This window comes from Phalacrocorax aristotelis, chromosome 7, assembly GCF_949628215.1.
Source record: "Phalacrocorax aristotelis chromosome 7, bGulAri2.1, whole genome shotgun sequence".
NCBI lineage: Eukaryota > Metazoa > Chordata > Aves > Suliformes > Phalacrocoracidae > Phalacrocorax > Phalacrocorax aristotelis.
The window spans coordinates 53,690,819-53,709,380 of NC_134282.1; the positions used below are offsets into that span (position 1 = coordinate 53,690,819).

Sequence of the window (18,562 nt, forward strand, 5' to 3'; positions counted from 1 at the left end):
GGGCAGGCGCTGGAGCTCGGAGCTCGGCTGCCAGCCCAGGTTACCCTCGGCTCCGGATCAGTCCTTCTCATCCCCGGCCCCGAGGCTCGGTCACCGCTTGGCAGGCGCGGGTGGCTGGCGACCACTGCTCAGCGGCGACCTGCCGAGCTCCTCTCTTCCTCGCGCTCTCGTTGGTAGCTGCTGGTGCAAACTTGCTAAGAAATTCTGCTCCTGCGTGTGTTGAACAGTGTGGTGTGAACTCACAGCATGTTATTCTATGCCTGATTAATTCAGTTTCACTTTTCTGCTCTCAATAATTCTGAGAGAATCACGGTGAATTATTTTTTTTTGCTACAAAGTTCTTTCCAAAGGTGCCATTTGGGTAAAGTTTATTGTCTGATGTTACATCTCATTTGCTTACCTGTGTTACAGCTGGGGAAGCTGCAGCCAAATCCTTATTCACAGTTTCCTCCTTGGTAGCAATGGGTTTGAGGAGGTTTGGGGGTTTTTTCCCCCTTGGTTTAACGCTGTCAGCTCACATTCTTAAAAGTTGTTTCACCCACATAAGCTTCATTTTATAAATAGGCTTGGAAATTTTGTACAAAAGGAGTATGATCGTGCTGATGAACAAGGCAGATTAAGGTAGTGTTGTATAGGTATTTTTTCCCCCTCTTTCTGACCCTATTTCAGTACTGTAAATGTCAGGGTTGGAGGAACCTTACGGTATCAGATGGGTGTCCCTCCTACGTTGTAAGTCACACAAGCCGTGTGTGTTTAGATGGATGAAAGCACTTCAGTGCAATAGTTATGCGGAGAAAGTGAGGCAGCAGCCTCTCCTAATTTATTTTGTGATGATACACGCTTGCCGTACCGTTGCAGTACATTTCTATACGTGCCCTACCCTATAGCACCCCGAACGCTTGTAACCAGGGTAGCCCGGCTTTTCCAGGTTATCCTCACTATTGGAATGCAGGGTCTGCATGCAATTATGGTTAATGCAAATCAGCCAGAGACCTTTCTTCATGCCAGGTCTCGGTTGATTGGATGTCAGCGAGGTATTTGATGCTGATCGTGCTAACTAGTCATTGCTCAGGTCGGCGAAGCCCTCGCAGTGAGCGAGGCAGGAAAATTTCTCACTGTGAGTAGAATATAGTGAGATAAAATTTAATTTTAGGCCGTTGACAAGATTAAATTCTGTTAATATTCAATGGGTGAAACTGGTGGTATTCCGGCAAATTATTTTAAGTTTTTCACGCTGGAAAAATGTAAGTGAATATTGTTGGCAAATGATTATTGATCTAGACAAGTGTGTTAAACGCTTCTTGGCAGCCCTGTATTACACTTACGATTTAGTTTAGTGACAGCTTTTATAAATAACCCTAAAGCAAACTCTTGATAGAAAGAGGTTATCGTTTTTTCTTTTAGACAGATTTTGATACCATAAAATGCATGTGTTTGGAAATGCTCTCTCTGTATTTTGTTTTGTCAGCAGGATATGCAGCCTGGAATATTTATTCTGCTAATTCTGCAAATTGACTAGATCTTTGTTTCCCTTTGGCTTAAAGTATTAAACTGTGAAATACTGCGTGGTAGCAGACTGAGCCTGGCTAAATGCATTTGGAGTCCATTTTGGTTTATATAGTGGTACTTGGTAATTGTGTCTGCAACTCTTCAAATGGTCACGGCAAAGACTTGTTTGTAAAAGTTGACTTTCAACACTGGCTCTGTCAGAACCAGCATCTTTCTTAAGAGGGTCTGTCTTGAAAAATCCTCAAAATTTATAACTGCAGACAGTGGTCGCCACCTTCGCTGCAGTACTTGGTGCTTTTAGTCCTGGCTAGCAGCCTGGCTCAAAAGGCTGAAAAAGGAGGGCGTGGAGGAAGGAGGCAGCAGATAACGCGACGGGGAGCGGCCAGTTTGAGCTGCTGAGCGCTCGGAGTCAGGTGGTTTTAGTTGTCTTGAGGAACGCTTTGGTGATGCTTGCCTAAGCGCATGTACCATCTGCTACCTTCTGCATTTTCCCTGTATATTGAAGGTTTCCATGTTTCATACAACGTTAGGAATTTATGTGAAAAAAGGAGGTAAATATTAAAGAAACCGAAACTAAGTGGTGGTAGGAGACCCTCCTTGAGGGCACCAGTGAGGCGTTCGGAGATACTTTTGATACTACAGTACTTATTTAGCCCTTAGAGTTAACACGGGCACGTTCGGCAAGGCCTGCCAGGGTCGCAGCCTTCCAGGCTTTTTCACAAGATGTCTTTGCAGCGAGGAGACTGGGTGCGGGGCAGGTGAGGCGGCTGGGCCGAGCAGGAGCTGGGAGGTGATCGCCCTTTGGGTGAATAAGCAGCAGCTCCGAGTTTACCGACCCGCAGATCTACCACGCCTGCTCTTTACATCACGTGTGGGGCTTGCGTTTGAGTTCTGCCTCGTCTCTTGGTCAAATGGTTAGACCACAAACCTTACGACACCTCACGGATAAAATTGGCCGTATAACTTAGTTTACTCGTAACTGACTTTTAGAAGTCAGTCGGTCTGTCCTTTCGTTTCCGTTTCCCTCATCGCTCTGTTAAAATATTCTTTCCACCTATTCCTCTCCTTCTTTTCCTCACATAATGATAATTATAATGCATAGATCTTCAGTCTTTTATTTGGAATCGTTCACTTTTTATGTCAGCTCTGACCCTATGTGTGTTTTTTTTGTATTTTAGGTCATACCCTTAGATATAACACTGGAACTCCAGAAGCAGATAATGTCGGAGTTAGAAATTCTTTATAAGGTATATAGATTTTCTCATTTTCATTACTCTTGCTTATAACCTTCTCACAGCAAATTTTAAAACGGGCTTCTCTTTTTTCCTTTCTTTTTCCAGTGTGACTCATCATATATCATAGGATTTTATGGTGCTTTTTTTGTAGAAAACAGGATTTCATTGTGTACAGAGTTCATGGATGGTGAGTCTAGTGTGCTTTTGATTGCTAAGTATGTAAATGGGAAAATCATGTAGAGATGTGCTTTTCCAGAACAGAGCAAAATGCAGTAGTGTGACCTGAAAATGTAAAGTATTAATAATTTTGCAGGTAGTTTTTAAAAAAACAGGTTAGTATTGGGACTGGATTATATCCTCCATGGTACGCTGTGTTTTCCCCGAGTGTAAGTTAGCTTACTTTTATTGAAAATGTAAATAGAACAGAAATAAATGCTAGCTTAATTTGTGGTTTGATATTTGAGTCTTCCATACAATCTGTCCTCGCTGACAAAACAGCTGTTCCTCACTTTTACTGTTTTGATAGCCAAAACAGATTTTCTTTTAAAGAAATCTATTAACCCAATGTCCTATGAGTTTTCGGTGGAAATCGTCTCTTAATTGCAAGACGAGGAATTATTTTCCAGCGCAGCTGTTTAGCAGTGCTGCGCCGAGTTTCTTTTTGAGTGTGCTCTTGTTTCTCCCGGTGTGATTCTTCAGACCAACAGTATCTCCTTCCCGCAATCTGATGCTGCTGTCATTATGGAGATGTATTAGCACTTTGCTTTGAAATCTTGTGCTGGGTGGCATTCTTGGAGAAAAGGGGGGAAAAAATATACTGATTACAGCAATTTATAGTCATTGCTGCCCTCTGCGTATCAATTCTGAGAGCTTGTCTCGTGACAGATCCAGTCCCCTTGTGTCTTGCGCGGAAGAACCGCCTTCACAGTGTTCAGCTTCTAACATCACGTTGTTGTTACGAGCGATAGTCTATTACTCTCTCCAGGATTTTCTTATGAGCCAGCATTTTATGCCCTATCCAGGTTTTTCACAAAGGTTCAGTTAAGCTGGATATAAAGAAGTGAGGCTCTCACAAATAACTTGCTTTGGCGGGAGGGCTTTCTGGCAGGAAAAATCTCCAAAGCCAAATGTGTACCATTAAGCACTGTTGAGTAGCTTCTCTCTCTCTGATGGAGACCACGGATAAAGCCCTTTAGGGTTTTATGGTGCATTTTGTTTTCTCCCTTTTAAAATGGTCTGTTATTACTGTTATTTCTCTCTTTTTACACTTACTACCTCTGTCCCAGTGATCACTGCGCCCCATTTCCAAGTATAAATATCCTCTCAGATTTTCTGTATCCGATGAAAAAGTAGTATATTTATTCGACAAAGCCCACAAGTTGAATTCTTTGCTGTTTGTGTGCTGCGTGACTATTAGCCATTTCTCTCTTCTGTCCTTGCAGTTGGACTCAGACTTGCAAGCCTGCATTAAGCAGTAGTCACATGCAGTAAGGAAGCATCTGCTCATGCCAAAACGTGTGTCTGTCCGGAGTATGTGTGCTCCTGCTAATCCAGAGATTTTAAAAAATGATGGGCATAAACGCTTGCAGTTCTGAATTCTTGTTTGAAAACATTTAAGCCTTTAGGGTATGCATCCCTCATGATGTTGCACGACGATGGTGTTTACTGACCATGCACAAATTACTTGGGATTATACTGGGGATGACCTCTGGTCTGCCTCATGTTGTGCACTCCTTCTGGCAGAAAGCAACAGCAATCATTTAAAGGAAGAACAAAATGCAAATAAAGGGACCTTGCCATTTTTGTTTTCCTAGACCTTTAATTTTGATGCGTAAGGATGCAGGTGAAGATGAGAAAAAAAATGCTTTCTCACCCTGCAGATGAACAGCTTTAAGCTTGACAAATTTGTAGCCTTTTGACTGCCTTTGGCTAGTTTGTACTATTTTCTGAATTCATACCCCATGACTCTGTTTGCTGTATCCTGCGCTGTATTACGAAACGCAGGTATTTCCTTTTTGAATTAGCTAGATAGAGATGGCTCTGCCTCTTCTGGCATCCTCATGACTTAGGGGTGCACGTAGGGAAAAGGTGCACATATAGTACCGCACTGGATCCTTCCTGGCACCTGCAAGCAGGAAAAAGCCAAGTAACTCCAAGTCTGAACACTGAGGTTCAGCGGACCTGGATCATCCTCCCACCTGCCAAGTGATCTTTAAAGAGCAACAGAGAGATGTGAAATGAGGCTTTCTAATCTTTGCCCTTTTATATTTAAAATAAAGATGACTTTCTAAAGAAAGATGGTGAAATGCAGTGTTGCCTCTTTTCCTCAAAACTGCGGAACACCCGCTGAATTCCCCTTAAGGGCAGCGAGGGGTGCAGGTTATCAGACTGCACATAGATGTGGGAGCTAACATTATTTGGGTTTGGAAAACCAAATTTTCCTCTACAGAATTTTGTCTGCAGAGAAAAATGGCACATTTCCCTGATTGTTTGCAAAAAGATACTTTCCTTCATTTTCGGACAGCTCTACCTTTAGTGACATCTGTAATAGCGAGGCTTAGCAGTTTGGTGTATGAAAATAGGTCTTTTATTGTCCAAAATTTAAGGATATTTTGTAAGCACGAACAGGAACCACCTGCCGTATGACTGCCTTCCCTTTGGCTTTGTAATGTAGCATCACAGATACCTGCTGCTCATCCTCTTATTTCCATTAGATAGTACTTACATTTACTTTCAAAACCGAGATGCGTTGTAATCCACCGGCTATGTGGGCAATATAAATTGAAAGATGAAACTTAATGAAAGAACAGTAATTTCAGTGACCTGGAATCAGCAACATTAGTGAAAACAAATATATACTGTATTTCTGACAGTAGAGATGATGAGGAAAATGAGGGGAGAAAACCAACCACCACCACCACAGCCCCCCAGTCATTAGAATTAGTGTAGTATAAATAAGAACTATGGTATAATTAAGGCTGAAGAGTAGATTGAGGACCTCGTGACTTGTTTGGATTGCAGCTTTTCAGAATGAATGGGGTTCGCTTTTAAAAATGGAACCATAAGTGAAGTACCAGGTGTAGTTCTCCCTTAGTTGCTGAGTATTGGCCTAACTCTTTTCCCAGTGGTGTCATCAGTAACACCCACATGCTACACTGAGAGCAGAGTCAGACTGGTGCTAAGCACTTCTGAGAACCTCAAGCCTTGAATAAGACAACACGCTCTTGCAGGCTAACATGCTTTGCCTGTGTCTTACTTGTTTTGTGGGTTTGTTTTTTGGTTTTGGGGTTTTTTTTTGTCATTCTATGTGAATAATCCTTTTTAATTCTCAATTTTAAATTTACTTTCTTGCCCAAGATTTTTTTATTTTACCCCAGGGATATTTTGAACACTGGTTTGGTCATGAATGTCCTTTGCAGAGGGAAGCAGTTCTTCCCAGTCCCTTGGGAATGTCTGTAGGGCCGTTAGAGGGACTTGGGCTTCTCGCATTCCCTGTGAACGTATGATGCTGGCTGGACTGGGTTATGCCAGAGAGCAAGTTGTGTCCCATACTGGAGTTTACTGGCAAAACTTACCTGCTCACCCAGGAGTTCCTTGTCTTTAATTTTCAGACATCCACGTGGACACAGACTGCAACGTTCAACCAAACCTTCACTGGTTTGATCATCGGAAGGAACAGCTTTAAGCATGTGTATAAGCGTCGTATCAGATACCATGTAATGCTCGTGCCAGGTTTGGGGGACAAGGGTTAGGATACTCTGGGCTTTGAAGTCCACTGTTGCTTTTTGGGATGACTTAGTTATTCCTGAGAAGTTACTCCAAGCCTGGTGGGTTTGATTTCTCCAGTTCTGATGTTCTGTCCTGTGACTGGGAGGTTTTCTAACAGGAGTCTGAGTGTTAGCACTGCAGGCCAAAATAAGTAATGTGGCTGAAAAGAGACTCAAGGACTGTTTTGTGTGTGTATTCAGAGTTCGGTAGATTTTTAAGGTCAGTTATTTCCGACACAGTTATTGTTCTATCGTTGATGGTGTTTTTATTAATAACCAAGGCCCAGAAAACCCTTGCGACTTCAAATCTAGGGCAGTATTTCATTTCGTATGACCTAAGCACATTTTGTTTGTCCCTGTAGGGGGTTCTTTGGATGTTTATAGAAAAATTCCAGAACACGTACTCGGAAGAATAGCAGTGGCTGTAAGTACTTTTTCCTTTTTGTCTTTCGGTTTTTGATTGTGCCTGTAACGCATCTCTGGTTTGAGTGCCCGCGTGCCCCCTTGGGATGCTCGAGTCATCTCCGGGATCCGTGTCCTCATTGTGTCTGTGTAAAGGGGAGAGTCCTTCCTATCTCACGCTCTTCCTAACCATCCTGTGTGCACAAGGACACCAGGGTCAAGGAAGCCTGCCTTTTGAATGACCAACACATGAGTTGCCAAAGGCTCAATAAATTTAAAAGGATGTGATAAATTGAATGGGATAAGAAAAAATATCTTGAATTTGCTGGAGAACTGTGTGGTCATGTTTCTTCATATCAACCCTTGTAGGATGGAGCAGTCCTCTTAATCACCTTTATTTAGCCTTTAAGTCCTGCGCTATATGATTCCTTTGGAAAGTGATTAGAAGCCCTTATTGTGATCCCTCGTCTGCTGCTTCCGCCGATTCTCCTGTGTAATTTCCATTCTGACTGTCCTCATTCTGCACAGAGTAGCTCAATTAGATTTGCTTTCCAGGTTGAAAAATTAAGTCGGTTCCTGTTATCAAAACGCGATGGCAGAACACATTTTCTGTCTTCCCCCGTGGCAGATGTACTCCTTGAGGCAGATACGGAGGAGGCTGAAGTTCTTATTTGGCACAAGCCAGGCCTGACGCAGGCTGCCTGGGGGCAGGCTGCTCTCTCGCCCCTGCGCTGGGACCCTTCATGCATGAGCAGTCACAGTTGAAGAGCTAATAGTCATTTTAGGGGTGGTGAGCCGGGAGATGGTCTGTGATCTGGGAAGAGCTATCAGTCCCCAATGTCTACTCGGTTTGGTAGCAAGGTGTTGACAGTGGGATCCTTAGAGCACCTGGTAGCCCGTTGTTGTGTCTTGGCAGCATTCAGTGACTTTGCATTGCTAGAAATTCCCTAGCCGCGATGGAGAACTCAGATTGCAGGACAAAAAGAAGTTTCCATATTGCGCCGCAGCTGAACACAGGGTAAATGACCAATGCCTTAGTGGATCTCACAAGGGAGAGAGATACTGCTAAACAATTGCTAAATATAAGGAATACTTTGATAACTTAAGCAGTTTAAAGCATAACAAAGTTATTCTATCATGTGCCATTTAATTAAGTGCTGGGTTTTCACATTCATTATACATCAAGCTGACAATTTAAATCCTTTAATCCAACACAGGCAGCTATTTAGTCTCTGTTCATTGTAATTCACAGCTCTACTTTCTCTTAATTTGTGTGGCCTGCCCAGGGTGATGAACATCCTTCTCTGATGCTGTTTCCTCTAAGTAGTTTCAAATCTGTTCATTATATAGCCTAGCAGTTTCTTATGGAATTTGAATGCTTTTCACCTTTAGTTCAGAGTAAAAACGTTTCATCTCTTCTTCCCTATGGAGCAATGAATGATAAGTTGCTCATGGTGTCCTTGTATTCCTGACGCTAAGTAGCATGTGTATAGTGTAATAGTACCGGGATGGGCCATCAAGCGTTTCTTCAGACGTCTCTTCCTTCTCCTTTTCCTTGTCTCACTTCACGTTGTGTACTTAATACATCCACCCTAACTTACCTTATCATTCCTTTGCTTGCTTTCGTCCCTCCTCTCCCCCATCCTCCCTAGCCTACTTGGCTTGGTATTCCGCAGACCTTCGCTTCCAATTTTTCCACTTATCCGTAATGGTGGTGCTTTAGCCCCATCTTTTATGTCTTGACATTTTGTCGTTGTTGTTGTTCACCTGCGGGGTCATCTCTTTCCAAATCCGTTAGTTAGTGAGCGTGACTCCCTGACATGGACAGTGAGCTGATACTTAACTTTTTCTAGTTATTTTATTTGCTGCTTTAGCAACCTGTACTGTGCTCACTGCAGTGCGGGGGGTCAGTAAAGAGGTGAACAAAGGAGCGGGTGCCTTCAGAGGAGGAACTTGCCCCTTGCTTCTGCTCCTCTGTAACAGAAGGTGTGCGCTGAGGCTGAACCAGCACTGGCAGCTTCCTCTGCTCTGGTGCTGATTTTTTGCTCGATTGCCATAGAAGACTTGTTGGAAGGAGGCAGCGGAAGCCTTTGTTTTCTCTGTAATTTATCAGTGGCAGCAGGAATGGCTCCTTTAAGTCTTCACAAATGGCTACCCTGCATCTTGGTGTCGGACATTTCAGTAGAGCCCGGCAGCCCATTCCGTGGGCTGGGGCGCCTTTTAGCCAGGTACTGTAGGCAGATGCCATAATCCCCACGGCGAACAGCTTGTGAAGATTACCCAAAGCCTGGAGGATTTCTGCTCGTGTGCTGATGAGAAGGAGAACGTCAAACAAAAGCTGGAGCTTGCATGGATGGATTCTGTGGACAAAGTCTGGAGCTTCTGTAGCCTCTTTTCTTTCCAGTCTGTATGTTTTCTTCCTACCTTCCTTGCACCATGTACACAGAGTCATTTGTCTTTTGTTCTCCCGAGACACGTACAATGCATTAGTCAATTGAAGCTGCTTAATAATATGTGTGACGTGCACATCTGTTAATTAGAATATCTTTTTGTTGTATTTGTAGAAGTTTTTAAGGGAAACCATTTCCAGAGGAAAATTATGCCGGCACGTATAGACATTTCACAGCATCCCAGCACTCCCCTCACTCCGACTTGATGATTTTCTTGCTTCCTTTCTTGTTACACAAATGCAATTGTCATGACGAGCGGTGGACTGACACCCCTAAAAGCGATTGTCCTACTCATAGCAACGAGCACAAAAAGCACAGGAAATTCCAGCTGGTCTAGAACAAGATCTGTGCCTGCTCAGCACGAGGGAGCACGTTAGCCCTGTGTGGCACTTGCTCAATTACATACCGAGTTGTACTCAAGGTCATTTCCTTGCACTCTTTCATCTCCACAGACTGGGGCTCAACTACCTGAGACACATCTTCTTCTCGACAACCCTGATTTTCTGTAGCCAAAAGGATAGGACTGTGTCACTACTCGTTTCTCACTCCTTTCCTTGGAATACTTGCCAGGTACCTGCAATGCACTGCTTCATGGGCACGAACGGTACTTGCTTTCTCATGCGCTCCCCTCCCAAGCAGACTTTCTCATGATTTGGCAGGAACCAGAGAGGAGTTTTGTCTGCTGAGACAATCGGACGTTCTCTGATGATGGCAACCACCACGTATTTTTTCTGATGTGAATTAAACTGGGTATCACAGAGTCACGTAGCATATATGTAGTCTTTACACCGTAGCGCTCTGCATTCTTGTTATCCATTTCCCATTGAAGAAGTGATCACCATTAATTGCGATGGACAATCAGCTTTCAGGCTGAAACAACAGGAATGTATTGCCGAGTGTGATGCTCTTCTCTCTGTTATTTTTTTGAGGAGTAAAGGGCAGGGGGGAGGTTTGAGGCTGAAAGGCAGCATGCCGAAAATAAAGCAAGGCAGTGAAAAGAAATCATGAAAGGAGGAAAGCACTTGTCAGGGCTTGGGGAGAAGCACTGTTCTCTCAGGCAGGATAAAGTGGCGAGAGAGAGGTGGAGTCTGCTGAGACTTGCTTCCACAAGAAGCTGGAGGGATCTCTGACTTCATCATAAGATTTATCCTGGTTGCCTGTACGAGACAATGTCAACGAGAAGAGGGAGCCTCTCTTCTTTCTTGTGTTCTTTATTTGCGCAAAGGGCTGGTGCGTTTTACCAAAGGAAAAGTATATCTGGGGAGCCCCAAAGCGATGATGTGGTCGCTCCCATTTTCATACCGCTGTGTACTTATTCAGGTCTGCCGATGTAAAATCTGCTCTACCTTTGCTTGCAACTTCACACATTGTTTTCACTTCAATTTCTGAAGCAGTGACATTGTGCACTGTATTTTGAGTGCTAATGTTGATTGAAGTTCTCCCTGAAAGGATGTGCACTTGAACTGTCAAGAGAGTGAGTTATTGACAGCAGGTAGAAGTACTTTTTGTGTCAAGGCTTTGTCAAGTCATTGTTGTAAAACCTACTTTACTGAATACCAATAATTCCTGCTAGATGTTCAATCAAAAGATACTCCGTTCCAGCACCAATTTAGAATAATATTTAATACTTAAAGAGTCCTTCCCCAATAGGCAAATGTTAAGTAAGTGAATAACGGTACTTTGCACTAGGTTAGACCATTTGGGGGGCTCCTGTGCGCAGATTTGCAGCCCAGGATAAAGGGAAAACCTCTTTTTCTTCCTTTGTACACTGATGCTGAGAGGATCCGAATGTGAGAGTTTAATACCGTGTCTCTTATAACTGCTTATTCAGCACATGTTCCATAATAAAGATGTTTAATAACTCACAGCTGTTGCTTTTTTTCCTGTAGGAAATGTTTCCTTTTTTTCCTATGAAAACATGCTTTAACATAAATTAAGTATTTTTATAATGATCTTAAATAGTCCAAAGATACATTTAATAATCGAAGAAGCTTACTATTCTCAAAATCACTTTCACCACTGGAGGAAGCCTGAAGTGTTGCACCCTCACTATTTATTTTTGCATCTGTACTCCTTTTTTTTTTTTTCTTCTGCTGCTTCTTCTGTCAAAATGCTGTGTAAGTAGAATTCCCCTGTTCTGATTTTTGAAAGGCGAACGCGAACAAGGCCACACCGCTGGGCCTGCAGAGTTTGACTAAGGCCTTTTGTTACAGGTAATTACCATCTGAGGCCGTGAGATGGCTGGGTGTGGAGTGTGAGTTTAACGCTGAGGAATTGCCACCTAGAGCAATTTACTGGGGACCTGGAATCATTATTTGCTGTACAAAAGGGATTCAGATTCCACTGACGCTGGTTTTGGTTACAGAATAAATTTTAAAACGAGTTTCTAATCCAATAGGAAGGCTGAAAATTACTACGCTATCTGCTTTGAGGCTGTGCAATATTTTTAGCACTTCTGCTTGATCACTGCAACAGAAGTAATTTCATTTCAGTCTACTCGGACAATGAAAAGAATGTAATTGTTTTGTCTGAAAAACTCAGACAACTTCAGGAACGTCAGAAATGCTTTATTGTTCTGCAGATGCACAGAGTGTCTCAGGAAAATGAATGAAATGTCATTTCATAGATGGAAACTTTGTAAGAAAGATTTGCTCCATCAAAAAAGCTGGCTGAGACAGCGGGGATGGCTTGGGGGAAAAGTAAGCAGTAGTAGAAATATGTTTGCTGAACCTTGTTAGTTCTCTGGGCTTGTAAAAGTAGTAAATCTAGGGGGGAAATCACAATGTTAAAAATGCAAGAAGCATTGGGGTTTAATTACTTTACAGAAACAGAACCTGCAGAGAGGATAACTTGTAATATCCAGCTGCTTTCTTAGTGAGTTGACGGAATGGCTTGTTTAATTTGGGGCTGTTATAATGGATACGGAAAACAAACTGAGTAGCAGTTGGATCCAGTGATGATCTCGCCAGATCTGAAGAGTGCCTGTTCTGTGTCAGGAAGTGTCACGGGTGGTTCTTGTGGGAAATACACCTGCATTCATGCTATGGATGCTTCTACAAATTTTCGTTAGCATGCGTCTCACGCGTAAGGCACTCCACTGTAGTACTGGAGTAACAGGGTTTTTTATGTGGTTTTAACAGTTCAGCTAGTGGGAGGAGCAACTTCTGGAATAGCAGGCCAAAGTCTGCCCTGATTCTTACTGTTTAGGCATCCCAGTTGTGTGCTCTGGGGCTACGGGATACAGTAAGGCTTGAGTTTGGTCCAGGTTGAGTAATATGAAGAATAAGACAATTTGTACATTTCAAGGAGTGTTCAGCATCAGTAAAAGCATGGGAGGTAAAGGAGGGCAAAGTACAGATGCACCAAATGGAAAGACAGGGAAAGGGAGGATGAAGTGGAAGAGTCTATTAGAGAATTTGTTATTTTCTGGCCTTTAATTTCACTGGGTTGCTTTTGTTGCAAGACGAAAAATTAATCCACACTTTGTCTTCCATGATTTTTAACACCCCAGCAAAGATAGGTAAATGAAAAATACATTGAAGTGCCTAAAGGGAGTCAGTCTAAGCTCAACTAACTTCAACTTACAGATCCTGGGAAGAAGCTCGCTTGTGTGTTCTTACAAGAACCTGTATTCATGGGAACCTCCAGTCGTGAGTTACAAGAACCTGTTGCCATGTAGCCTGCGGCTGGTTTGCAGCAGGGACTCATGTGGGTCCTGCAGTCCTTTGGAAGGGATGCTTTGTCTCCCCTTTTCATGGTCCTGGCTCTGTCCTTCATCGGAACCCGGGTCTTTAACGTTAGACTCGTGCCAGCTGAGACGTGCAGTGTTTCTTACCAGGAATCTTTAATATGTGTTATTGGTTTTTTTTTTCTTTTAAATTCAGGTTGTGAAAGGCCTTACCTATTTATGGAGTTTGAAGATCTTACACAGAGGTGAGTAACAGATGTTTTCTGTTTTCCAGTGAAATACCATATTATTTTATTTTAACAACACTTTCTACAGAGCCGGTATACCGTACTAACATCTGGTTCGATTCCAGCGGAGTAATGCTGAATGAATCTTACTCATTAGCCTTGCAGATTTTCTGATAAAATATTTTTACTCCTGTTCTTTTTTATTGCCCTCCTTCCTCCCCTACAAAGAAAAAAAAAAACAGAGAAATGAATTTTATAGAGATTTAGATGCTTAGGGTTGCAAGCAGGTGCCTGGTAGAAAAATCACCAAGGAAAATCAGATGTTTGACTAGTACTGGAAATAGAGGATAAATAAGGAATTTTCTTACGTATTTCGGAAATCTCACGTGACAGCCACAAGCGTTGCTAGAGTCTCAGATCTCTAAAATTGTGGCCCAGTGTCCTTCAACGTGGTCATGAATAATTAAACTTAAACCTGCCCGGACATACGCCATTTTGGGGTTTTGCTGTTTATTCTTTCGGAAGCTAATCTACATTTTTTTTTAAGCTTCTTGCATATTTCTTGCTTTTTAGTGTTGTTGTATTTTGTGAAAAATTTGTCTGTCATGGTAAGCTAATTCAGATATACTAAACCTTTCAAAGCCAATGTCAGTTCTGGAGACAGTGGAAAATACTGCTTAAAGAACAAAGAAGCCCTTCCCCCTACACCACCCCTCCCCTCCCCCCCCAAAAAGAAAAAAAAAAAAAACCCAAGAGAAACTCATTACATTTATAATGTTTCTAAAGTGTCTGAAAGTAACTGCTCTGGTTCCTAATGTTGCTAACAATACTGTTTAATTTAACCCATCTGCTCACTCAGCCCGTGTGCACAGTTGGAGCATGCAGTAACCGACATCATTTGTGATTGAAAGAGAAGTGTAAAGTAGAGAGACACGTAGAAAATTTTAAGTTGCAAACCAAATAGGTAAGGCCGTTTCTTCTGGGGTGCCTAGTTTTGGGGTGGCTGAGAAGTAGGAGTGAGGCTCTGGCAAGGTGATGAGGAATGCCTGGGTTAGGCGCCCCGTGTCCTCGTGTGATCAGCACAAGGAGTCGGGCGCCTCCGGAGAGTCATCCAGAAATCTGTGTGCTGAGTGGGACCAAGAAGCTAATGGGAAATGCTAATTACCAATACGTATTGAGGTCCTGCCCCTCCTTGGAGCTTAGGCTCAGACTGTCCCCAGGCTTCTGCCGAGAGTTTGTAGAGGAGGAGGTTGATCCTTCCTTTGTGTAATGGCCCCCCGGGCAGCTGTGCAACAGGACACGGGCTTCCATTCCTCCTCAGTCTCACGGCATCCCCTTCCCGGGAGAGGGCTCTGGCGTGAGAGGGCTCTGGCGTGAGAGCGCGGGCTCGCTCCTGGGTGGGAGAAAGAGGGCTGCGGCCAGAAGAGTGAGCAGAGATCAAGTAAGGATTTGGCTTTGTTACCCGTGATTAGAGGGCGAGTGAAACGCTAAGGCTGCTGGTGTATGTGACCCTAGGCTGCCACTGGATTAGAAGAACAGAAATAACCCCGAGTCCAGGACCAACTCGGTGCAGACACAGGTTACCAGGGAGCCTTTGTTTCTGATGATGGTTTAAACATTTCACCTACTAGCCTGAATGTTGCCAGGTGCCGAGATTTATCAGCTCCATCCACTCTCAGCAAGAGGATGAGCTGTCTAGATGCCAGAGCTGCCACAGCGATTCTCAGAATAAATATAAAAAGCAAAAACAGCTGGAGCATCCATGGCTGGGCATCGCTCTGTATAGGCTACGTGGTCTTTGCCGTGCTTTTGTAACACCTGAAAAGAAAAAGCAGATCTGAAAGCTTATTTTCATTTTTAATTTTTTCGTTAGAGATTCTGGCCCCCTACTGAATGTGACTTGGAGAGAGCGTTGTGGTCAAGCATAAATACTACAACCGTAACATTTGATTGGTGTTCTGCTGTAAATTTAGAACCTGGGTCTGATTTTTGCTTTGGCAGTAAAACAAAGTCTCCCCTTCTGTAGGGGTTTCACTGCCTTGACTGAAGAGCAGCTCTGAGTTTTTGATGAATTATGGATGGTCCTTGCTATGGTCTAAAGAAAAAGGCAGAAACTGATTTTTCATCACACTTTGGATTTTTCTGGCCTTGCTCTGTTTCTAGATGGACCAAGGTGAGACCAGCACTGCAAAGTGCCGTGGAGGGGATAACTAGCGTTCCAGGGTTCAGCGGAGTTTCCTCAAGGGATCAGTTTCCAGGATTACTCCGCACCCATTTTTAAGATACGGAACACTTCTATATCTTAAAAATGGATACAGAGTAATACAATGCAAGGAAGGTGCCTATTTCTCAGTCTCCTTCAGCTGCCTCCTGGTTTTAATGCCTCAGAGGTAAACGAAAGAAAATATAACCCTGGCTTCCTTGCTGTCACGTGTAAAGCAGCCCATGCGGGAAGCTCGCTTAGGCAAAGAAGCCAAGAATTTCCACCGTGGTGATAACGAAGGTGGAGAAGCAATCATTGTGAAGGAGGCAGTGCAGCAAACGACAGTTTGTGACTAGAGCATGGATTAAAGCAAAGGAAACAAACAATGAGCAAGTCTTTTATTCCAGATCAGACATTTCAGCAAATATTACAGCTTAACTTCAAAACAAACCTTGCAACTAATGAGGTGATAGCCGTGCATATTAATAAACCCGAAGCTGTAGTCATAGTCATCACACCCACATCAAACATAAACATAAGATTAACACCTACACCACTTCTTTGGAAGATGTGAGAATGTCCCAATGATAAGTGTGCTCTTTTCCCCAGAGGATAAGAAGTAGAAATGGAAGGGTAATGAGAAATTAACTTAGATTTAAAACAGAATTAGCAATTAAACAAGTCTAATCATGTACAAAGTCAAAGTTTGTATAAAGACAAACCAAAATCTGTTAAGTTCAAGAATAAGTATAGACCATATGCATTTTATCTGCTGTGTTCTTCTCTGTTCACACCTCCTTATTAAAAGAAAGGCACGAAATAAATGTTACCCGTTTGTGTTTAATTGTACTGATCTGTACTCGCGTGCGTGACGCTGTACTGGGGGCCAGTGTATATGGCACGGCTCGGGGACCTGGGTTTCTGGCTAGGTTTTGAATTTGGGTTTTAATTGCAAAGGATGTTTGGGTGAATTTGAGTTTTTGGAAGCGTTTTTTGGTTTGTGATCTGCGAGGCTGAGCTAACTGGAGCAGAGGGGTGCCGGTCGGTAGGGACAGGCACCTGTGCGATGTGGACGATGAGCATTCCCATCTTCTCAGCAGGACCCGTAGTTGGCTGAGGATTTCACCGAAGACAACCAGAGCAGCGTATTTGACTTCCCCCCTCACCCCCCTGATTTTTTAGCTTTGTGAGAATGAATCGGCGTTAGTGACGTGTAGAATGAAGCACAGGCAAAAATACCAGGGCGTTCGCGTATACGCGTAGATACGTGTTTGTGTTTGTAATTGTAGAGCTAAACACATACGTGCACACTCATCCACCACTTAGGCTTATTTAAAAAAAACTAATCCTGACCTCTGCAAAAAGCATGCTGGTGAGGTCATTATGGCAAGAAAATACGTTCATTCTTCCAGCAGCTTCATTTTGTTAACGGTGCTGTTCTGTGAGCTGTCTGCGGCTGAAGCTGTGCTTTTGTAGCTCTTGTCTCCCTTGAACCCGGCCTATTGTGGGTCCGTATTTTTAAAAGACGGAGAAAGTCAAGAGACAGCTTTTAAAAATCTGGGTCTTCCCCCCCCCAATCATTAATCTGTTTGCTTTTCAATAAAACAAGGTGACTGAAATGTTCGGTGTTCAAAAAAGCGGAACCTCTGACAGTTCTGTTTACTGGTAAGTAAGAGCTTGGAGGTCCCATTTATTTGCAGAGGTGAAACGACTTAGGCAGATATATCATAAAGAGGACTTGTTCATCCTCTGTAATGATGCTTCATAGAAATCATTTGTATTAAGCAAGCACTGGTAATGGGAGCATAATGACCCCTTTTGGCTCTTGTTTAAATTCTTTCACTTCTAAACAGTAATATTAATCACAAGCAGATGGTGCAGAACATTATTTATGCACATTTGTTTTCCAAAACCAAAAAATGTTTAACCCATTAACTGAAGCAGTTTATGAAACAAAAAGGCTAATTTACTGATCGGCCAATTTTTCTCCCCACTTCCAATGTGAGATGTCTGGTGAAGTGACATTTTTGTCTACTTGCTTTTTTTTTTTTGAGGAAATAAATACAACCGTTGGAGTTCAGAGCAAATACTTGCTTAAATCCCCCATTCGTGGTGCTATTTAAATTCTGCTTCAAGGACAGAGTGTGTTTGTTCTTAGCAGTGCTTGTTTGGCCACAGCTAGCTCAGTGGAGTCCCCAGCCTGCATAGGCCTCCCTTCCTTGACGGGCTGATCGCCGATTGCTTTTTTCTTTTAGGATTTTTTTTTGTTTGTTTTGGTTCTGTTTTTGGAAGGATTTCAGGATCAAGCAACGCTTAATGAATGACAGATATTTTTTTTTTTTTTAAACTCTATTGACTTACTGTCACATCCCACGTGGTGGCAGGGAAGGGGAATTGGGGTCTGCAGATCCCCAGTGACACAAGGTGATGGCTGGATAGAGCCTTGGCTCTTCCTCAGCGGGAGCTGGGTGGCCTGGTAGGACCAGGTAAGGGTCATGCCAAGGGAACAAGGACTTTGTGGGCTGCACTTGGAGAACATCCTGCCTCTTCCTCTGAACTCGTGACGTGGTTGAGTCCTTACGGAAAGAAAATTTGGCTCCGTGCACGTTGCCTCATCATCGCTTCCCGTGAGGTCGTAGTGTTTCCCGCTTAGTGCTTCCTTCTGCCTTCCCAGACCCTTCACTCGACTCCGAAAGGATTTTCGCATTGTTAAAAAATAGTGCAGCTGATCCAGTCTTGATCCCACAAACCTATTTCCATCTGTGCTACACCAAAATGTCTGTCTCGTCCATTTGGTTAGTAAATATTTTTGTTACATCCTTTGCAATTAAAAGCCTCCTGTTACACTGCAGGTTTCTTTTGAAAGTGTTAGTACGTGAACAGCTGGATTCGTGTTGCAGAATGTCAGTATTTTCTGTATGTGTAATTATGTACGTATGTATAGTCTGCTGTTCATTACACTTCAGCGCTAGCCTAGTAACGAGGTAGCTCTATCGGCTGCCGTATTTTTAGAAAGAAGGTTAAACAGGGTTACCGTGGAACTTGCCGCTCTTCTCGGGATTCAGGATAGAGCCTGCGGAT

The 18,562-nt window shown here is 43.1% G+C and overlaps 1 protein-coding gene across 7 annotated transcripts in view; it reads left to right on the forward strand.

Moving 5' to 3' along the window:
* Positions 1–18,562, forward strand: part of MAP2K5 (mitogen-activated protein kinase kinase 5) — a 143,143-nt gene that overhangs the window by 49,814 nt on the left and 74,767 nt on the right. For all 7 annotated transcript variants that reach the window (XM_075100775.1, XM_075100778.1, XM_075100776.1 and 4 more), the window contains exons 10-13: positions 2,688–2,756; positions 2,850–2,931; positions 6,874–6,935; positions 13,248–13,296. In XM_075100775.1, the coding sequence (XP_074956876.1) occupies positions 2,688–2,756; positions 2,850–2,931; positions 6,874–6,935; positions 13,248–13,296 (262 nt within the window). The remainder of the gene's footprint in view (positions 1–2,687; positions 2,757–2,849; positions 2,932–6,873; positions 6,936–13,247; positions 13,297–18,562) is intronic.